General features: G+C 41.8%; 2 protein-coding genes across 2 annotated transcripts in view; one reads left to right on the top strand and one right to left on the bottom strand.

The window, feature by feature from the left end:
- fkbp16 (FKBP prolyl isomerase 16) overlaps positions 1 to 7,646 on the bottom strand; it is a 45,088-nt gene extending 37,442 nt beyond the window's left edge. The window contains exons 1-6 of the mRNA XM_075469828.1: positions 7,598 to 7,646; positions 6,669 to 6,818; positions 6,389 to 6,580; positions 2,891 to 5,241; positions 2,038 to 2,207; positions 1,000 to 1,088 (exon numbers count right to left, since the gene is read on the bottom strand). Coding sequence (XP_075325943.1) covers positions 1,000 to 1,088; positions 2,038 to 2,207; positions 2,891 to 3,365 — 734 coding nt within the window. The 5' untranslated portion in view covers positions 3,366 to 5,241; positions 6,389 to 6,580; positions 6,669 to 6,818; positions 7,598 to 7,646. The remainder of the gene's footprint in view (positions 1 to 999; positions 1,089 to 2,037; positions 2,208 to 2,890; positions 5,242 to 6,388; positions 6,581 to 6,668; positions 6,819 to 7,597) is intronic.
- LOC142383954 (RNA polymerase II elongation factor ELL2) overlaps positions 6,537 to 23,243 on the top strand; it is a 27,275-nt gene continuing 10,568 nt past the window's right edge. The window contains exons 1-4 of the mRNA XM_075469826.1: positions 6,537 to 6,680; positions 9,829 to 9,876; positions 21,136 to 21,263; positions 21,727 to 21,881. Coding sequence (XP_075325941.1) covers positions 6,543 to 6,680; positions 9,829 to 9,876; positions 21,136 to 21,263; positions 21,727 to 21,881 — 469 coding nt within the window. The 5' untranslated portion in view covers positions 6,537 to 6,542. The remainder of the gene's footprint in view (positions 6,681 to 9,828; positions 9,877 to 21,135; positions 21,264 to 21,726; positions 21,882 to 23,243) is intronic.

Here is a 23,243-nt window from a genome sequence, read left to right as displayed (position 1 = left end):
GAGCGGGCTAGAACAGTGTGCAACGCACACTGAAAAGCCCATCGCAAAATGTTCACTACATCTGAATTTTGTGTCGTCAATGTCCTGTGTTTTATTCTCAGCCATGAAAGTGGAAGTGTTATAAATCTAGCCCTGCATGCTGCACTTTTTTCAGGCTTTTATCGCTACATAAAATCCTGGGTACACGGTTGGGACTTAATGCAGCTACTCAGTAAATGGCACTGCATGTTCTCCGTGTGCCCAAATCGAAGGGAAATGCTTTATTTTAGGGCTTTGTCTGGCTTTTATTGTAATGGTTTGTGCCTAAGCTGAAATCCTAGAAAAAACCTTTCCATGATATTATCGCTTTTAGAAATAAACTTGCATCCATAATTTAAGTGTTTATGAAATTGCTTAATATACAGTGTAGTAATTTAACCCCACATAACAACCAGAAAACTATTTAAATCATATCCAAATAGATTTGCAGATCCCTTTTTCTTCAAAAGGCTTAATTCAAATATTTTAATCAGATTATCATTACAAATACTCTAATCAGTGCGGTGCATTATTTTACGCGCATACGGTTCATTCTCACATAGTCGGGTTATCTAGAGTAAACAGTTGAATTGTAAACAACAGATTTTCAGCAGCGCCACACCAATCTCCTCAGTGTTTAAACTGGCTCTTTAATGGAGCAAAGGTTAGAAACCCCAACCATTTGCTGTAATATGAGCACTGCTCTCTCATAGGTTGGGAGGTTATAAACACACCACTGGATAGGCTGCCCCTGAATGGTGTTAGGAAGAAGCCATCTGCTCCCGTTTATGGTCCATTAACCCTGCTACCCCTGGATAAGCAGGCTGCCCCCCACAGCAACAGGTTCAACAGGCCCGAGATGATATTTAGATGTCAGTAATTTTGAAAATAAGATAATTGCCCGAGTCGTGTCTCTTCACGACTTCAGCGTGTTTCCTAAATTGTACAATGAAAAACATTCAGCAGCTGGAAAGTCCTTACCTTCCCAGAAGTCCATAGGCATATTGAGAATCTGCCAGCAGTAATGTGATCTCACCCCTCTGCATGGACATGACACACTCCTCCAGGGCCTACAGGTGTCAAGAAACACATTACTTATACAGCATTTTAGGGCATTTTACATATGCAAATATTTACATAATTTAATGTGCATATGTCTTTGTATTGTGGATTATGTGTTAATAAATGGTCCATATCAGTCGATGACTATTTACAAATATAAATATGTTAACCTATTTTAGATATTCTTCAGGAAACACTACCCAGATCCGCCCTCTTATGACATCATCTGTTTCGTCCTAGCTCCTTACGCACTTATTTGTTTCCTAAATTGTCTTTGTTTTCAAAATTGTCTTCCCATTTGTCTAGGTACCTAACTTACCGCACTTACTCTAGCACTAGTTATGCTCTTAGCTGTTTGGTTTTGGAAGGAAATGCACTTATGATTTCTTGTAACCTGAAGTTCTTTTGCCTACCGATGTGGAACACACTTATTGTAGGTCGCTTTGGATAAAAGCGTCTGCAAAATGACCGTAATGTAATGTAATGTAATATGCAAGCCCTCAGGTCAGTCTGTTGGTCCACTGTTTAGGTCCAAACTACATCATTGTCAGGTTTACAGTCAAGGTGAGACAAAATTTTATTGGCGAGTTTCTGATCTTTACTCTTATGCTGTCGTGAGGTTGACAATGATAATCTATGAAAGAAAAAAAGAAAATTTGGTTTACACATTCAAATCTCCCTTTGGATAACATGTGTTTTTAAGCTTAAGATAATAGTTTTGCTGAGCAGTTCCAAATATTATGATTAGCAAAACTCCAGGATGCAAGCATGCAACTAAGATCCTGAACATGACAAACATACTGGCTAATCATAATCTTGTTAGCATTGTGAGCACGCTGATGTTAGCATTCAGCCAATACAGGCCTTCAAAGCCACTTGCATGGGTGTAAAGTGTTTCTATTTGTCCCTGCGGAGGCAATGCAAACACAGGTGATCATCCTGTTGAAAAGATTTCACCTGGTTTACATCTCCCTCTCCGATCACAAAGACAAGCTTGCAGTCCTTCTCCACCACAGTGCGGTCCTCCAGAACACCCTGCATCTTCACTGTCACCTCCTGGTCCCAGGTGGGGCACGGGACCTGTGAATCCCCTGATTTCAGCACTTTCTTCCTCAACAGCCGGTCCTCTGGGTGAAGAAAGAGGACAGAACCAATCGCAAGGAAAATGTCTAATAAGTACAGTTATTCACATGTCCAAAAAGCTGTAGCATCACAATTCACGGTTGAAAATCATGAGGTGTGAGTGTATGCGTGGGCTTCCCTCCCCTCTCAATCCCCTGTTCTCTTGTATAAGAAGCAGTGGCCTAACAACATCCTCCGCCCCTCTGCCTCCTCATAAGAAAGCAAATCAACAGTGTACAACAGTGTGTGGTTTTGTATCAAGATGTTGAAACTCCTCTCTTTCTCATTGCCAACATGTCACAAGCTGCATTTTGGTCTAATATGGGTCACTTAAAGAGGTCAGAGGGGTGTAGACGTGCAACTCCTAGGCAGATGACTAATCTCCAAGTCCAATCTTAGCACTGAAATTTTTCACTTCTTTTTTCTTCTTGTCCTTAATTTCACCTCCTTTGCTCCACCTTAATCTCCTAGCAGTGGGCAAACATGTACTAAGAAACAGCAACCAACACTCCAAATGAACTCAGTCATGTTTTGGACCCTTTTCTTCTTCTACTGTCATAGCTTTAATACAAACTTTTAAGACAAATTTATAGCTATTTATGAGATACAGATATTTTTTGTATTTCAGGTTAACTACTAGCATTAAATCAATGTCAATATTTCCTTATGAGAAGTACTGAATCCTCACCTGAGATGTTCTCCCATTCTTCTGCCAAGAACAGCTCCTCAAAGCTTGTGGAGGTCCAGTCCTCCACAGCATATTCTGGAAAGAGAATCTCTGCCGTGCTGTTCCTCTCCAACACATCGTCTTCTGTTGACGGGTCTTGGAATCGTACCATCTTCCAGCTGTTGGTTTTCTTCAGTTTCCTCTCTTTCTTGCATTCTGTCTTTCCACTCTCTTGCTCAGGATCAGGTGGTCTTTTTATCTCAGTGCCTTTACCCTCCCCTGCCCTGCTCTCAGTATCTTCCTGCTTTTTCCCACAGAGCTCCTCAGCTATATCTGCAGGCCAACGCGGCATCTCATTCAGAGGGTCCTTTGTAGCCAGCTCAGAAATCTCCTCTCTTACCTCGGGCTCTGCAGGCCCCACTGCGGGGTCCTTCTGCTCTTCACAACATGGCTCTGTCTCCATTTTACTATTAAGTGCAATGGACACTATCTGCATTAGTCTCAAAAAGAGATGATCCTCTTTACTCGGCCAGTCATCCACTGAGGTGCAAGCTAGTAGCTCTGCCTGGCACCTACAGTCTGCTTTTACAAAAAAAAAACTCCATGACTTAGCATTTACAAAAATCCAAGTTGTGTTTCAGTCCAAGTTGTGCCAAGTCCTGACTTTAACTATGATTTTTAAAGCTTTGTCCCAAATGTAGCTGTGTAAATTCTGTGGTTCGGTCACAAGTTGACCTCGCCTCTCAATTGCTCGAATCCATATTAGTCTTCTTAGTCCAGTGATACGGTAGTAACAAAAAAATGATCAATAGAAAGAACCTGTGCAGTGCAACGTAGCACTCGCAGCCATCAGTGTTGTGTAGTGATAATCTAAAGGATTAGAAGGGAAGAAAAAACCTAATCTGCCAGACCGTCTGTAAGCTTCTTAATGACTTCACTGTCGTGCCCCATAACGCCGTTCCAATTGCAATATTGCGATATTTACCGCATAAGATCTTAGGAGACACAAGCTTAGACTAATTTTTTTTTAGTTAAACCTTAAGATCTTGACTATCACTTTTATAGTTGTGTCACAAGATGCACTGTGCGTCAACACCAAGCAGCCTGTAGAGAAAGCGCTAGATTACTGTTTACAGGCGAACAGTCGGGGTGAATTCTGAATTAGTCATTTAAGACTATAAGCAGTTCACTATTCTTTAACCCAACCGTGTTTTTGCTTCTATCAGGATGATAGAGATAATAAAAAAGGAATATATCTCAGCTTTAAAACACACAAAACCACTTCTAAACAAGTATTCAACCAAGATTTGCTTGGTGCACCTCAGTGCAGCTACACGTTCGGACTGCAGCTGGGACGAGCCACTTTTGGTGTGTCAGAAGCTTGAGTTCAGTGGAGTCAAATATCATTTCCAGAAAAATTTCATCTTTTTCTTCTTTCAAAACCTTAAATGAGATTTATGTCCTGACAAACATGGCAATACAAATCAATTTAAAGGCCAAAGTCCTATAGCACAGTGCACTTATTTACAGAGGCTGACATTATGGGGCAGTGATAGTGTTGATAAGATGGGAAGAAACAGTTGTTAAGTGGCAGGAAGGTTGCGTATTGTTTCATTAATACGCCGCTTGAAAATACATTTTTTCTGTTCCACAAAAATGTAATCAATCAACAAAAGTATGAGGATTATGACAGAACACAATTTATAAAGGAGACTTCTTCCCTTCAGCTGTGAAAGAGAAGGTTTTCCCATTTTTGAGTGAGTATAGATTTAAGCAACTCAACACTCTGGGCCTTCTTTGTTTTATTTTCCGTTCAGTGTGTGCCAAATGCTTTCACCGGTCACAGGGTCTGGACTGCAGGCGGTTTAGCACACAGACTCTTTTCCGATAGAACAAATGCAGCATGTGGTTTGACATTACCTTGCTGAAGTAAGCAAGATTTTCACTGAAAAAGCTCCAAAATCTTAAGATATCATGCATCATTAATGGTGCTTTCCAGGACGTACAGGTTGTGAGCTACACTAAGAGCGCTAATGCACTCTCATACCTCCACGGTTGCTGACTTTCAAGTTGAGCTGTCGAAAACAAGTCCCTCTCGTCTGTAGCGCAGAGGATGAGCTGTCCATTACTCTCATAAAGATATTCAGAGTTTGATTCACGTGACACTACACGAGTTACACGAGTCACTACAGAGAGACGTGGCATGAAGATCACTGCCATCAGTTTTCAGTCTCTTCCATTGTAACAGTACAATGATTTCTCTGGAATCTTTTTATCGAGAATATACTGCAGATGATTAAGTCTTCTTCTTTTAATCTTGATGCTGGCATCAGATTTCATTTCCCAGCTTCAACACTGGATACGTTGTCCTTCTTATCAGTCACAAATAAAAATAAAAATATGCAAACCATTTGATTATTATTAACCTTTTATACAACAGCCCAACCCTTTTGTCGCCGCAGAAGTGTGGACTGCTGGATTACTCATAATAAATGGACATGTGCATTCTCCACATAGTAAACAAAACCCGCTTTGCTGGTTGTGAGGCTGTTCTTTAATCCACAACCAGCAAAGAGAGTTGTCCGTCAGGATTAAACTAATCCAAATTCAGTTTTTGTCATTTCATTTCTCTGACACAAAAACAAACAACAAATATTGTGGGTTACTTGGCTTGTTTGTTTACTCTCTCTGGGCACTCTGAAATCATCTGGAGATTCTGACCCCTTGCCTGCTTTGAAAAGGTTACACAAATCTCTTCATTGTTCGCATCTGCCAGCATGTGACTGAATTTAACACCAGTATTCCCATCCAAATCTTCATCCACATCTTTTAGACAGTCTCTCCCGTAGGATAAATTAAGTGTATGTCTCCATCTATCTGTGCGAAGAATGACTATAAATCTGACTGGCTGACCTTTAACCATACCTGTGGCTAACATTACGTGGTTAAAACTCCTAAACGGTTATTGTTTGCTGCTCTTCTTTGTCCTTGTCTTCTTCTTTTATTTTTTGGGGGTAAAACGAATTCATAGGTATGTTTGCAAATGTCATTTTTGGCTCTGGGTACTTTCAGTCAGCATTTTAGACTGCTGTAGAGTATTTTTCTTTAAAACAAAAAAAAAAATAACCGATCAAAAAAAATGAGTAAATACTAGATTAAAAAAAAAGATTCATAAAAAATAATGAATTCTTGTATCTTACTTTGAGAGAGAAGCCATAAGCACTGTTGCCTCAGTAAGTTTAGTTAATTTTGTTGACATCAATGCAATTAGGTAAACATGCTATCTATGCCACAAAGTGTACATGCTTCCTTATGGGTGTGTGTGTGTGTGTGTGTGTGTGTGTGTGTGTGTGTGTGTGTGTGTGTGTGTGTGTGTGTGTGTTTGTGTGCTTGATTCAATCCAGTTGGAAGAACTTGGACGCAAAACACATCAAACACCAGATAAAAACAGACTGGAAACTGTGCAGACACAGATGGCCAATGAGTGGGACCAGGAAAGCGAAAGCAAAATAGTTTTACCTCTTAGTATTTACTTCGTAGGTCAAGGAAGGGTGCCTGTGCGTGCCATACGTGGGTGCGAGTGCTCGCAATATGTGTGTGGTAAACCCGCCCACACGTCGTCTCCTCCGTGACGTTTCAGCCAGAATGTCGCCAATAAGCTTCAGTTGTAGAAATGGCAGCGCTGAGACAGGAGCATCGGTATGGGCTCTCCTGTGGCAAGATTAACAAAAACACCCCGAATCAAACTCTTTATCACGTCAAACTCACTGACACTGCCATCCGGACCCTCGAAGCTTACCAGAACCTGAAGGTAAGGGGAAAAAAACCATCCGCTTCAACTTTGTAGCGTCTGCGTCTTGATTCATGTGCATTTTCTTTTCTTTCTTTTTTTTTTTTCCTTTATCGTCCTCCAACTCCGGGAAACTGCATTTGGAAACGCAGCTTGTTCCTGGCATTAAAAAAAAAAAAAAAAAAAAAAAAGCAGTGAAGTTAAAGGTCTTCGTCAGACTGTGGACTGGTTGAATGTCATCAACAGAATTGCGCTGGTGGCTGCTTTAGTTGGCTTGTTTTGGCTGTGTTACAGTAGAGGCAGGCTGGGCTTGATTTATTGTCATCAACCATGCGATTCTCTAGGCTTTGATCAATTCATTTTACTAACTAAAATTTAGTTTTGAACAGACAGTAGTTGTTCGAGCCCCCCTCCCCTTTTTTTATGTGATTGCATCCTGTGCTTTCAAATCCTGCTGTTCTGTCTGATTTTTATGAGCGTACATCTCACATTTATTTGGATAATAGGCGAGCGCACATGATTCGGTCATTTCATGTCTTTTGTTTTTTTTTTCATTTATTACAAGGCACTTTTGTCCGCTTGTTCCGCTCTCGTGGGTAGATTAATGAACAAGCTATCAAGCAAATTATTCGACTCCTTTGAATTGGGAGACGGTTTCATTGCCTTTATGGATCATTAGATTAGACATGAGATAATTTAGTCTATCCAAATGGTCTTCCCCAGAGCAATGCTGGATGAGACAGTTAGTGGCACAGTTAGGACTGCTGGAGGAGACTCATTTGGTTGAGTCTCTCTTTTTTTTTTTTTTTTTCCTTCTCCTTCTCCTTCTCCTTCTTTTTTTTTTTTTTTTTTTGTCAACACAACTAAGTCCATTTGCGTGTGCGTCACAGTCCCGTGCCGTTCTAAAGCTGGAGCTGGACCGGGACTTGGTGGTTCACCTGTCTAGTAAACTGCGGGTTCGGTGGCGCAGCTCGGAGAGTTGTTACTGGGCTCTTGTGTATTGTTGTTCTCTGCCCTTTACACGCTTGGAAGCCCGCCCATCTCCGGAGCTCATTGGTCTGTGAAGCGGGGGTGAACTCCGGAGCTCACACAGCCTGACAGCTTCCTCCAGGACGCAGCAGGCAGGCAGAGGAGAGGTTACTGCGAAAGTTTTCCAAGTCAAAAGACCACCCCAGAAAATACCGGATCAGACCGCTGGATCCCCACTGCGGTGTTGCCTTCAGCATGAGTTAGGATTCATTTCTGATATCCGCGTCTGCTACAATCATTTTTCTTCTGTAACGGGCTCATTGTTTTAGTCTATTAAATAAGCAGAAACGCCGAAAGCTTCGAAGAAGAAAAGCTTTACATTGGTTGCTTAACAAAGTTAAGCATCAACCATTTTGAGGAGTGATTTCTTTCGTCTCCAGAAAATGGCAAATTACTGTTTAACGTTTTGTTGTTTTGAATAAAAGCAAATATTGTAGTTTTTTTTATATAGTTGGTAAGGTGACCCGTGTTGTTTCCTGCACATTTGTTTTAGAAAATGTGCCAGCAACTATATAGAAACAGTCAGAAATGTAATGAGTCCAATAATGAGCAAACACAGGTTTCTAATTCTGTGATGAACCATCATTACTGCTCACTGAGTGCATCCTCCGACAATACCAAAGCTGTGTTTTGCACTTTTACTCAAAGTGATGCCGATCAACAGCAAAATGAACTGTTCTTTCTTTGTTCGTGCTCCAGTTCTTCTCCTTCAAGTTTCATTGTATTCGGCTTGGTAGTTTTTGGCACAATCTTGTTCACAAACAGGCAGGCGGACAGACAAGCTGCAACAATCAGAAGTCTATCTCAGCCATCGCCTTAGTGGAAAAATAAAAGGGCTATGGCTACAGCTGGACGAGGGCAACATTTGAATTCTTGCTTATGGCTAATAACTCTGCGATAAAACATGTAAATCCAAGTGATCTGACACGTAAAGACGTAAACAGACGACAGCATGTCTGTACTTCTAGCAGAATATATCCTGCTCTTTTAATGACACAGTGACACTTTTACTGTTACAAATGAGCAACATTCGCCTTGGTTGATTACAAAAGTGTTCTCAGCATGGCTGCTCTGGACATTTATCTTATCACACTTGCCCGAGACAGCTGTAGCTGGACCAGCCAGGTGAGGCAGAGTGGAAATCTGTGCGAACACAAGCGGGGACAGAAGCATTCTCGCCTGGGCTGATCAAACGTGACTTCTCGGATTTGTCTGGTGCCAAGATCAAAATAGCGGTACTTGTACTTCGTAATTTTATTTATTTACTTTGATATAAATATCCTCCGATTTCAAAATCCGATCTAGAGACCTGTTTGTCTTCACATATGATTAACTTGAACAAAACGATGTTCAAAATCAACAGTTTAACAACTAGATTCTGCCCTACGGCTATGTCTGTAACATATAACAAACATATGTTTTAATATTTATTATTCCATTCAATATTAAAAGCTTCAGGCTGATGAAGAAAATCACATCAAGACCCCTCAATAGGGAGGACATTTCCCAAAACCATTAATAATAAATTAGAAGCCCCTGTCAATCACAGGCAGAGCTGTACATAACACGTAATTGTCACAATGCATTAACATGTATCGCGTTGCTTTCATTTCTTATTCGTATATATTTCTTTACACTAATGGGGACTCGGGGTGGACAATATCATGTTCAGGAGGTTAAGCCAGATGTGCTGTGGATTTGAAGTACAGCTTTTTGCTCAGAGAGGGCTCATAAAAGCACCATTTTGCAGAAGAGTAATTGGTTTCAGGTGCTTTGTCTTCTCTTTGGGATCTATTTTTAGTTTTCATTTAGTTCATTCTTATACAAAGGGAAGTCAGCTGAAATCAAAGTTTTCTGTTGGGTATCGTTCAATTGATTACACACACACACACCTTTAAGGTTAGAGTTAGAGACCCTTGATTTGTACTCGTACAAAGGAATGGCAACATTAAAGCATTCAGTGGTCAAGGTTTACTGAGACTCGTCTCATTGAGCCAAACGCCTTTCAAATGGAGAACAAATCCACTGAGGCTTGTACAGTGGCAATGTATTTTCACTCATAATGTATGAGCTATTCATTATATAAGGGATGAACATGATTTGTGAGTAAAGTTGCTTCTTTTTCTCTCTCTCTCCTCAGGCATCACTATCAAATCAGCCAGCAATTTGCTTCAAGGGGAGCCAGGGGGTAAGATGTTTTGCATACTCTTCCTAATGCCTCAGAAATTGAACACTAATTGGATCTGATTTTGCTTTGGAGCGCACTCATGACGGTTCCTCAGAACATTCTCAGTAGCACTGTTTTGTTAGATATCCTGTACTAAACATTTCTAGGATGATACCAGGTACCTGCTCTACAATAACCTTTTGATACAGGATAGGATGAAAAGATAGCTGCCTCTGTCCACCCAGATTAGCCGGGTCAGTATTGCACGCTTCCCAGCTCTGCCGCCACGACTGCTACATGTCGATCCCAGTATCGTCCTCGTCTATAAGGAGCTGTTCTAATCCCTCTAAGAGCTGCTTGCGTGAATGAAAGTGATTTTACTTTGGACACAAATTATTGCCCTCTTTGCTCACACAGACACTAAAACCCCAAAGACAAGGTACGCTATAACACCCCCCCCCCCCCCGGCTGCTAGCCAGGTTATTGGGTCAAGCTTGCAACTGGGGAGGCTTTGTTCTGGGAGGGGGAGGAGGTAGGGGGGGATTGGCAAACCCCAGGGAGCCCCCATGTCTCCATGCCTGTTGTCTCTGTGCAGACATGAAAGATCTAAACACAGGGATGGCAAACAAGCAGTGGAATTTTTATCTCGGAAATACATAAATGATGTTAAAAACCTAAATAACGTTTCTAAACATGTCATGGGACATCTCTGCAACGAACAGCAGATTAATTTATTTACACGAGTATTTACGTGAAGCGATGTCAAGTGAGCGCAATTTAAGTGTGCTTTAATCACTGAATAGGATTTGGTGATTATATCTTGGCTCGCACATTACATATTCAAATTGCTTTGCGGAATTCAAGCATGGATTCCCTCCCCCTCTGACAAAAGTCCCAGAGCTGGACGATTGGGCATTAATGAGGTAGCTTCCACCATTGATAGTGGGGGAGGCCAGATTAAGCTGTTAATGGGGGGAGGATGTTGGTGAACATGGCAGTCTGGCAGACAACAGACAAGACGACATCCAGTATCTGTGTTTACATTGGAGGGTTGTGGCATCACAGATGTAGGTGCTCCACACGAGTGTGTACCTGCTTCACAAGCCTCTACAAGAGCTCATGTCTTCCCCAAAAGCTGCACGAGGTTCAATAGGTCATGTGCCCTCTGACAGCTGCCAACTGTAGAGCTTGATCACTAAAACCACAACTCCTTCGTTTTGATCTTTGCCCCGGCTGGCTTATGTCGCATTTCCTGTTAAGGGGCGCTTGCAGGGCCACAAAAACCAGAGGAATTCTTCAAATCACCATCCTGGCGTCACTCCAAGGCTCAGCGGTGTCGGGGGCCAGGGCTCCTATCAAGAAATAGCACGCTGCGGTTTTCAGCTGCTTTTCTCTCTGTCCCTGCGGCATTTAGCCCTACTATTGTAAATTGTCTTGCCAAGCTTGTAATCATGCAATCGAAGGCACAAGGCTACAGGAGCCTCTGAATTTGGCATTAAAGCCAACAATGAAACTTGCAAATAACACACATGCTAGAAGGTAGGGTAAGCAACTTAAAACTGGGTGACACAGAAAAGTGAACTGAATGCTTCTGATCAATAATCAGCCTCTGGAACAGGGAGAGGGAAAAAAGAAATTCTGGATTACTTTGAGATCACTGGGGATTAAGAAATATATTCAGAGCTGGTCTGGGTTCCCATGGCCTGGAATTTCACATCCTAGTGCTTATTTTCCTTCACGACTCAGGCACCTCCGCCTGTTCATCGGTACGATCTATATTCATTTAGTAGAAAAAAGGATCTTGTGCCTAGCTCTTATTCATAAGATCCACTTTTGGTAATTATTGATGAAGTATTAATTGCAGCTTTATTTATTATTTCAATGCACATAATCATGGTTTCTTAGGTTTGTTAATTGCCTCACATAAACTGGGTTTCTGCGCAAAAGAAATGTAAATCATAGATATTTCCATTAACTGGTTTGACATGAATAAACCAGGCTGCATGGTGTCATCAGAGGGTAGTGGTTCTATACGGGCAACGTTGCTAGTGCTTATAATCCAGTAGAAAAAGTAGTTGTCCTAACCAGAAACAAACCTTGTGGTGGACATCTAAAAGAGAAAACTGTAGAGAGCTTTTATCTCCGTCAGTATCATATCTGGGTAGATACCAGTCAGCCATAAGAGTTTGTCGTATGGCAGCTTTCACTGTAAACAGCTGGTGAGTCAAACAGTCAAGAACCTGTTGAGTGAGTGATTGTTTGAACTTTTTTGTGCACGAGTAGACCTTTTCCTTTCACCCTTTTTGAATTAACATCTTTTTATTGCATATTCAAAATGGCACTAAAAACCCAGCTATGCTCTGATGTTAATTGTACGTAAATGCTGAGCCTCACCTGTTACATGGCAAAATTGCAAAATTGAGCCATGCTTCAATATTACACCGTGCAACTCGATCAATGATTTATGAGTGTAATATTGTACTTGCAAACATAGACATTACATTTGAATCGCGTATGTTGTGCTGTGTCTGGAGTTATATCGGTTTAATTTTCGTTTTTGGTTCATAAATGTTGAATCGCAGTTGCCAGAGTACTTGTTTTTGTTTATGGCCCCTGTCTGTTTTTATGTGCACAGTTGTCACAAAAAGGCAGTGGTGTGGGGATGAGGGGACTGTGGAGGTCCTCTTAAAGATATTCTCATGACGACTGTGTGTGAAGGCAGAGCTTGCTTGGAGGCTCCCTCCCACCTGCCCTCTCGATTATTGTGCCATTTCACCCCATGCCTTGGCTGAATCCTTGGGAGACATCAGGGCCTCTATCTCACACATGGCTGCTCTGACTCTGCCCCTGCTTCGCCTCACGCTTGCACTGAAAATAAGCTTTTGCACTGTGCAAGTGTGTACGAGTACGTGCACACATCATTTTTTTTTTTTCTGGAAGCTGATTAGAATAACAATAACAGGAATGTGGTTTGAAAGCCATCCTCTCCCAGTGGCATAGCAGTGAGAGGCAGAGATGTCCCACGTGTACGTAAAAGGGCACACGCCGCTCTATTCATCCAGATGTGTTAAGCGACGCAAAAGTCCCTGTTCTCTACTCGCCTGAAGCCTGCTGTTTATTCAGAGGCAGTTGGCCTTAAGGATTTTTAGATCATACAGTGTATTTTTGGAACAAGTCTTATGAGAACCTATAGTTAAAGAGGACTTGGCTCCTCTGTTCTTTTGATGAACAGAGTTGTTACTCTGCCAGCGTTTTAAAAGTGGTCTATGGTTACAGAACGACTTTGAAGGAGTCGAAATCGCTGCTACAATAAACTAAAACTGGAAACGTGAGTGCATGTACAGTTTTTTAAGAAATTCACATTTGTCAGTATCTTAAATGCAGAGTTGTGGGCTCTAAGCCAAATATGAGACATAATTGGTCCCTTTCCCTTTGTTGCGCTTTGGCGTCCTGTTTAGAAAAACGTATGTTGGATTGAGGTCAGGTTGATATGTCTCTGAAATACCTCTAAGCAGGCAACAGAGCAGACATAGAGCTAAACGGGCGTGTAGGTCCTGTACACTGGAATGCACCTCTCTAACCAATGACGCTGTTGTCTCCCAGCTGATTCTGCCATAAGCACACACTGTTGATGCACTGAGTTACCTCTGTTTGGTCTGTATGTACAAGGGTGTCTTTTTTGCCCCAATGTAACACATCCACTGTGTGAAAATGAATACTGTAAACTTTTAAAGTCATTTTCAGCTTCAGTTCTGCAGCCTCTATTGTCATCCATTATTTGGGGGAAGGTTTGGTATTTCCTTTGTATATCGGACATACCCGCATGTATAATGTATCATTTTAATTCATCTTAAATGTGTAGCTGTGCCAGCATAGCTATTTTATAAGAGTAGTAGGAGTGGAGAGATGCAAAGTAGAAATAGTTCAACGTGTTCTTCGGTTTATTTATTAAGTGACGATGCATGACAGTAGTGCAGGCCGTATAAAATACCCCTGTAGCACAGCTTGACAACAATGACAACAGCTACACAACAGCGTAATCAAACCCATGATATTGGCCAGCTAGTCAATAGTTCTCCTGTGTTTTTTTTTTGTTTGTTTTTTGTTGTTGTTTGTGTTTCCTTCAATTTCTTTCAAACTGAAAAACAGGTTTCATGTCCCAGCAGACTAATCTGTGCATTTGGTGAAGTAGACAGATTTAAGGGTCTGGACCCTGGTGTGTGTGCCCTAGTTGCGGTTTTGTTATTATTTCCTTGCTAATCCGGAATCATTCCAGCTATAGATGAAACAATCACCGGGGAATCTGTGGAACATGCAGTTCAACATTAAAAAACAACAGATTATGTATTATTAAATAGGCAGTACTATATGTCACTAAACTCAAAGTTATCACGTTGTCTTTAGCTTGAGTTTTGAACCCCAAACTGGCGGTAACATTGTGTACAGAAAAAAAATACTTTTAATTATACTCATTATTAAACAGAAAAAAACTTTTTAAAAGCATTTTCTGATTGTATTCCAATGGTCGGCACCTCACAACAAGTCTTAGTGTAGTAAACTTCTATCACAGTAACATTGTGTGCGACATAATAAGCAGCAGCTGAGTTCTGTTTTGAAGATTTAAAATGTTTTATTTCTATAAACTGGCACTGCCTATATGAAAACATGTATTACAACCTTTTCATGCACATGTGTATGAATTGTTTTTAACAATTCAAACACAACAAGTATTCTTTGTCTGAATTTTTCTGTCCATATAACATGATTTTCTACGTCACGTTTTGGTCCTAGTTTTAGATTTTGCCCTCCAACTCTGCAAGTTAATCAGGTTTGGACATACTTTCCAATGCACAATCTTTGAATTGTTAAAGGATTACTGCCCGGCTACTTGTGTTGGGAGAAAAGTCCACTAATGGAAGTAAAGGGCAGCAGACCAAATAGTGTACGTGGGTCTGTTACGATGAAACAACAAGGCACTGACAAGGGAATCGCATTACTGGTGTCAGTGCACCTGAGGTCTAATAACCAGCAGTAAAAGGGAATTTCCTGACTTGAAAAGCACTGTCACCAGTGAATGCAAATTAGACAAGAATAAGGGGGTTATTAAATTAACAGAAAATCTGACCGTCTTTTGTATTGTATCAAGTAAATATATGTAACATATGTTACATTGTAGAATAAAATAAAACGGTAACTATACAACATAATAGCTGGCTTTTACATGCCATCTCCATCCATCTAGTGTATGTATGAAGAGGAAGGCACCTCTTAGTCGGGGTGGGGGTGTCAAGTGTAGGGAGATGGCAAGCGTTTGTTCAGGTTGACAGCTTAGCCCCTGCTTCTTGCAAAAAGATGGATTCTGCTTGGCATAACAGCCAGTACCTTGGGGGTTGCTCGACAGTTGCCCATCCCCATATCTCTGCGCTAACTCCCATCAGTCCCCAACCCCCCTTCTTTTGCTTTTCCTGTATCTACCAACCCCCCTCAATGAATAGATCCTCAAGCATCACCAGCACATCCATCCTGGCTCACTCAAAGACTACGAGAGGTCTGAACCATGCTTTGTTCACAAATGTTGTTTTTAACAGCCGTGTCACGGTAGAGTTGTACATTAAAATGTCCAAAGCATGAGAACAGTGATTAGGAACAATTAATTTCACCCCCGTGCTTCGTACAGACACTGTCAACATCACTCCACTTGCTTGACTGCATGCATCACTAAAAGATTGCTGAATGTTTGCTTCTATCCAGAAAAAAAAAAAATCTCAACATGACCAAAAAATTATAGATGGCATTTGCATAAATTTAAAAAGAGGGATCAAATGAACAAGCACTTGCTCTAGCCAGGATCCATCCCCCTCCTTCTACTGAGCTGCACATTCCTAGAGAAAAACTATTTAGGGCCATCCTTCATGCACTGGTTCTACTGGGAGTCACTGCTACCCCCTTCCCCTCCATGCAAACACCCAATCCCTCCCTTCACCACCAACGACACACAGCCACACGTCCCTGCTGTTCATGAATAATCCAGGCAACCCGACAGGCCATTGCACTCAGCTTTGTGGGGGAAGAAGCTAGAACAAAAGACGGCCAGCTCCCAGAGCAGCTATGGCTGAGTAGGCTCAGATGAGAAGACAATAGTAACTAGTGTCAGTACAGACAGGGCAGGAGGCAAAGACTTCAGAGTAAATCACATATCCAAGCGGCTGCTACCATCTCAGTGCTGCCATGCCAAATACCAAAGCTTTCCTTCTTGCTTTTAATCTGCCGAGCAAAGAGAGAAAGATGGAGAGAAACTTTCTTCTCATCTTCCCCTGCAGATGTTTGGCTTGCTTTCTGCAAAGTGCAGAACTGGCCGAAAGTAGCTTTCGCCAATAAATCTTTTTTTTCCCCCTCTCTCAACCAACAACAGGGTTAAGAACTCTGTGTAACCTCATCAAAGATGAACAGTTAAAACATACTGGAAGAGTTACAGATGAAGTATTACGAAGACACCCCCAATTGTGCCCTTTGTCCTTGTTCAACTGCTGAGCCCCCTGCCAGGATTTTCTCTTCCAGTCCAGTTCACACCTTAAAACAGCTCGAAAGTATTTGACATCTCCAAACACACGGGTCCTGGATTGGCAGATGTGGCTGTGCTGCAGCCACACAGGCAGTTATTGTGTTGGTTTGTGCGAACCTTGGAAAAGGGGGGCTGCACTGACTCAGGATGGTCATTTGGTAGATCTGAATGTAACTGTCCAACAGCAACACTTAACTCCTGTCATGATGAGGAGGAGGAGCAGCTCTCACTGTGTGTTTAATGTTAAGCTGCTGAATTTTATTAGACTGACACAAGTTATTAGTACACTCTAATCAGAATAACACCCGACTAAGCTTCTCTCTGATTAATTAATCCACAGATTAAATGGTTTAACAATCATAATTAGAATACTGTAATGCATACGTAATTTAATGAATTCTTTCTATGGTTCTGAGCTGGACAAATAAACCTGACTTTACAACTGAAAATAGAGAAACTATCTCACAAAAGTGCTTTTTTTTTTTTTTTTTTGTAATGGTAAAAACTGTGTTATTCTGAGGACAGTATAACATTTGCCTGTTTAAAACATGCTCCTATAACCAATGCGCAATCATAACTCTGAAACAGTTTGGTGGCGCTCTGTAACCAAGGCTTCTGTCTGTGACGTGTGTGCACATGACTCACCGGAGCTTGACCCAGGAGTGCTGGAGCTCCATTTTTCAGTGAGTCTTTTAGATACTGTGAGTTATTAGGTGTATCTGAAGATTTGTTTGTCAACTTGAAAAAAAAAGTCCATGTGTGTGTGTTTTGTTTTTTTTGGACTGTGTGTTCATTAGTGTTTCTCTCTTTTTGTTTGTTCATTTATGATCGTACGTGTTGATTCCACAAAGTCTGACTGATAATAACCTCCTTGTTGACGTTCAACTTCAGCTGTTAGCTAGATATTTGACCTCAGCCCTGCATGTGGCCTGTGCGAGTGTGAGGCTTCCACTGCCTGAAAAAAAACAAAAAGCCAACACACACACACTCACACACACAGAGATAGACAGACAGAGATACAGACACACAGCCTGAGGCCAAAGCTCCATATGGTGATGCCCATGACTCAGCGTCTCTATGTAAATCTACACCTACTACTTGACTGACAGCAGCGCCTAGATAACAAACCTGTTTGCACAAGATGTGTCATTGATTAAATACATCAAGAGTTAGACGTGATCCCGTCAGGGTGGGTGGTGAGATGGTGAAATGTTGGCTGTAATTAATGCATTCTGCTGTGCTGATAGTTGGCATCGGCAAAGTTTTTGTTGAAAGTGCAGTACAGTTGCTGGGCAAGCTTTAAGTAAAAATGAAACCCGACTGACCAGGTGACATAATCGAGAATATATTTTATATCCTGACGGTAAATTTAAGAAGCTTCAATCGTGATGAAATTGGGACAGTAATAGTTTAACAAAACTTTAAAAAAATCTTAATCCAGAAAATCAGATTGCACTGTGACCTTATATTGACGGTTCAAATTAGTGCTGGGCGGTATGACCAAAAATACACATCACGGTATTTTTTCACGGTATCACGGTTTCACGGTATATCACAGTATTCAGCGGGACCATGTCTTTGGCTATGTGGACAGTGATCGAATTTGTAATCTCGTTCCACCGTTTGCTTTTCCTGTCGTAGGCAGTCCCTCTAGCAAACGCGTCTTGAAGTGACATTTGGCTCGAGTTTTCTTTTGCTTTCCCCGTGTTACCTGCTGATGTGGCGGGTGCTGACCTTAACTTCATGCATTCTTGATATTCTAAGACATGCTTACGGCTAAGGTGATGGAGCAAATTGCTCGTTGCCACCTCCAGCGACAACTGTAGCCTGACAACACTTGCATAAAATGGTTGTTTGGTCGACGTCGGATTTTTTAAACCAAAAAACTTCCAAACTACAGACAACGCTCCTGTTCTTCTGTGTCAGTATGTTCTACTAGTTCTGCAGCTTCGATTTCAGAACTTTCCATGTCTATCCTATCCACCTTCACCTTCGCGTTACGCAAGTGCTTATTACCACCTCGCACCCATAGACAGTAAACATGCGTGTTTAGAAGCGCAACACTGAAAAGGGTCCCGTCTCAAACAATGTCGCGCGACGCAGCGTTCCCCCCGTTGTGTAATCAAATACACCGGTATGGCGGTATATTAAAAATTCATATCATAACGAAATTATAAACCGGTATTCGGTGTGAACCGGTATACCACCCAGCACTAGTTCAAATCAGCAGTGGAAAAGAAGCATCCTTTACCTGCTTCTGCAAACTTGTTTTCTTCATGCAAAGACTAACATGGTGAGTTCCCGTTATAAGATGCAGATGAATAGTATCAACAAAAATCTCTTTCTTAACGCCATCTTAACAAATTGGTTTTAATTCGGTTTATTTTTACGGCGTAAATTAAGAACAAAAGTCACCTCATATACTAAGGCGACAATCAGCTGTTGGGACCGCTGGGTACATTGGTGAACTTCTTTCTCGTTATTTCGGTGTGTAAAACACCGTGTGCGTTGTCGGACCCCATCAACGTTTTTTTTTCTACAACCTGTTGAATCAGGCGTCGCGGTCGCTTTGATTGACTGTTCAACGTAGTGAATGAACTCTATGCAGCGATGTGACATTAACTGTGCTGTTTATGAAAGCACAGAGTGTAAATGCTCAGTAGAAATGGCCAAAGCAGCTAATATGAAGTTTTAGTCTAAACCGAAAGACTGGTTTTGTGCTTTAGAGAATTTTACTTCATACAGAGCCAAGTTGGCTTTTTCTCCATTCCAAGACTTTTGTGCTTAGCCAGAGTAACTGGCTGTCCTCCAACAAATCAAACTATTCCTGTATGGCTCAGGTTTAGTTAATCATGTCCTTCACTTTTGTTCTACAGCCCTTTCAGAGCCGCACTTGTGATCCCGAGATTAGCAAAAGTGTCTCAACTTAAGGAGTCGGAAGCCGGGAACTAATGGGTTAAATGACATATGGTTATGAAGCTTGAGAGGGAAGCTGTGAATAAAGTGGGGGTGACCTCTGAACAGTCTGACCTGAGTGACATTGATTAGAATTAGAATGTGAAGTGTGCACAGTGGCATGGATAGGGGTGACAGGCAGATCTAATGCATGGCTGCAGGGAGGCTCATACTGCTGCCCTTCGGATGAAAGAGGCAACATGGTGGCACTATTGCGATGCTAAATGTGCAACTTTGCACTCTCATCTCATCACAGATCCTTTGTTTAGCCTTATCCACACTTTAAAAGCAAATTTGAAGGCAGTCCCTCCGCGTGCCTTTCAAGCCTGCTTTAATGACGTCTCATTCTGTCCGCGGCAGCTTCTACTTAACTGTTTTAAAGTAATGGACCCTGAGGACGTGGCTCGCCTGTTGTCCCCGCTCACTTTGATGCTTGTTTGGTTGATCGTTCTTAATTAGCGTAAAAACCCACGGCAGACATATGCGGGACTCTGCTTTACCACATCATGTTAACAGTCGGACGTAAATAGGTCAAAATTAACGGTCAGCTGTGTCTCAAGTGTTCCTGGCCTTGTGGGATGCTTTGCGTTTTGTTTTGACACGAGTGGACTTGTGCACACGAGGGGAAGGCTGGAGGTGGATGGGGGTAGGGTGAATGGCATGCGTTGCGTTTTTAGAATAGGAGGAGGGGTATAGAGGATAGGAGGTGTTCATTGGCTATGTGCTGCACAAAAAAAACCTCATGGCTTTGCTGCATGACTGGGCATTTGTGACAGCTAAAGTCCTGCCTGCCACATCTGCCAGAGGCACTGCACTCTCAGCCACTCGGCTCATAATCAATCGCTTGCAGGCGATAGTTAATGAGGCAGCTTTACGTCCATCTGACTGATTTTTGTTTGAGATTTACTCAAACCCCTGCATGCTTTGGCTATAGGTGTTACCATGAAGCCTGCGACAAATAAAGTAGAGGATTAAAAGAAAAAAAATGATCAGCTTCATCTGAATCTAGGGCACTATTGACAAAAGTACTTAACTGTGAATTTTCAGACTGAGACACAGCTGCAGGCAATGTAGAAAAGAGCCACTACCCAGTGTGCTTTAAAGGAAATATTACCTGTAGGTTAATGACTTTCTATGTTGAACTATCCTTTCAGTGGAAGTGGGTTTTTAGGTCATTTTATGTAACAGCCTTTTAACAGAGACACAGGCTTAACCCTGCTGGCTTGTTTGTTGGGAGAGAGCAGTGGACAGTCTTTGACAGAAGAGGCTATCACCCATGTGAAAAAAGCTGTTTACATTGCCTTTGTTGTGTTTTTTGCCCTTCAGACAGGATCCTCTCATGACTGGCTTCGGGTCATCTTCCCTGCCCCGGGGGGAGTCCACGTAGCCTCAGCAACTGGCTCACTAGGGAGATTATTTAGGTCACGTCTAATGCACAGAAAGCCAGAAGGATCCAATGACTGTTTTGAATGTTTCAATTTCCTTTGTTGATTTACTTTTAGCAACATTTTTTTTTAAGATAACACTGAATCAGTTCAGCCTACCTTTGGGAGAGATAAACATGGTTATTGCATAACTTGCCACTCAAAATAGCTATGCTAGCAGATAGACCCAAGCATGTCAGTGTATAAACCTGTTAAAGATTACCATGGTGTGGCTTACACATGGACACAAATGAAGGGTTGGCTCAAAGCTCCGTTTTACTCTTCATATATAACAGTTTGAAACTCATTTTCCTCTGATTCTGTGTTTGTCTGGTGCAGTACATAAAGATCCCAGTGCCGACCCCTGAGTCTCCAGATGGATTCAGAGTCTTCTCATTTTACCTATCCAGTGACAGCAAAGAGAAGCCTCAGTCCAGCTTCGACTGCATTCACCAGTATGTCTCAGGGTAAGCGGCACATATAACTCTTTCCACTGTCAACCACAAATGGAATTTGTTGAAAATTTAGTGTCAGGCTGAGACCGCAGGGTCTTGCCAAACACTGGCCTCTCTCTTTAACATGAACAACAACAGACAGCGGCACTGTCAGGCTACATTCAGCTACAATAATGCCTAAAGGTTGTCATGCCACGGCTGACCTCAAATGTGTGACCAGTAATAATTGAAAACAGAGAAGCAGTGTTTGTGTCTGTGTAAGGTCAAAGGGCCGATTAGGAGGTTACATTGGAGCAGCCATATTTGCACTGAAGACTGTTAGCCTCGACAACTTTGCATTCCTTGCTGAAGAGCTATGCTTCAGAACAGGACGAGAAGCTGAACGTAGTCACAGATCCTGTTGCGTGACAGTGTGAGAGGCAACACAATGCTGTTTCAGAGCTAAGCCATTCATAAGTTTTCCTCCTCCACACAGGGAGGGCAGGGATCACCTGGAGGGCCAGGGCAGCATTCAGGACAAGATCACAGTTTGTGCCACAGACGACTCCTACCAGACGACACGGGAGCGCATGTCTCAGGTGGAGAAGGACATCTGGAGCCGCACAGCAATTGAGATCAAGCCAGGGCCAAGTAAGTTTTTGCCAGTTGGCGTTTCCATGTTCTGTTGTATGTTCCAACCCTCGAGCGCATCAAGACTGAGTACAGATAAGAGGAAAGTTTTTATATTCCCAGAAAGCCTCTGATCCATCCCCTCTCACCATTTTATCCTGCTGACAATTACCATTTGGAGAGGAAGTTATCACTTAATTGATCAAAGAGCCGTGTGGCAATTATTCGTGTAAGAGCAGTGCAATTTTGCTTTGATTTTGAGCAGATAGCTGAGGCACTGCGCCAGCTTGCCTGCCAGCATTATTAATGCGACTGAGTTTGCAAGAAGTTTGCCCAAACAGATCTCTCACTGATGATGTTTTGACTAAATTACACCAACTAGCATTGAATTAATTTCCATTTGATGAAATATTCAGAACATATGATCTAACAATGAGCAGTCACATAATCTACAGTGTTCTGCATTGAACATAGAGGATCTCCATTTTGACATTTAGATTTCATCATCACAGCTTTCTCTTAGCCTGAGCCATGGTTTTTGGCTTCGATGCAGGTTAAACAGACCATGCTGTAACTTTATAAATAATCTGTCTGTGAGGTCTAATGACATTTAGAGGTCACGTATGAATAAATGCTCTGGTAGATTTTATTTATTACAGGGAACATGCTGTCTAGACTAATACAACGCCATAACTTTTAGAGGTGCTGTAGAAAGCCAGCTTTTACCAAGCTTACCATGTCACAGAAATAGTCTCTCTGAGAGATTCTGCACAAGTATTCACAGAGTAAATGTTGGAAAAGACATGAGACATACCGTTTAGAGCAGTTACAAGATTTTCCCTTTTTACTCAAACATGCCTTCTCTAGAGATAGGGAAATAAATGGGTTACGGCTCCCAGAGCGAGCATATGCAGAGGAGAAAACGCAGTTGTTTTGTGGTAACTTTCTGCCTTTTTATGGTACAGTAATGCCATACTCATCAGGGAAAAAAAAGTCTATATACAAACTCGCAATTATAGGTTGGACAAGAAAAATGTCTACAATTTAGATAATAATGGGTGATTTAGCGAGTGTCTGCATTCGGTGGAAAGGAATGACTGACAACTAGGCAGGAGAATTTGTGCACACCTGGTGCTGGAACATCTCAGACTTTAACAAAATATATAAATCGTTCTCCTATAATATCACTACACGTCTGCTTACAGATGCTACTTTTAATGTTTGGCCATTGCTCCCAACTACACCCATAATGCTGTAAAGCATGACAGTTACTGTAAGTCACAAAGGCTTCCTTTAGACTCTGAAACGTTCCCTAAAGCTGCTTCAGTTTATTACTCTGAAATATCGTCTCTAGTTGCTGCTTGTTTGAAATGTTGCAGTGCA

The sequence above is a fragment of the Odontesthes bonariensis genome, chromosome 7 (assembly GCF_027942865.1).
Source record: "Odontesthes bonariensis isolate fOdoBon6 chromosome 7, fOdoBon6.hap1, whole genome shotgun sequence".
Taxonomy (NCBI): Eukaryota; Metazoa; Chordata; class Actinopteri; order Atheriniformes; family Atherinopsidae; genus Odontesthes; species Odontesthes bonariensis.
Note: the sequence above shows the minus strand (reverse complement) of the source record. Positions and strands in the feature narration are given on the sequence as shown.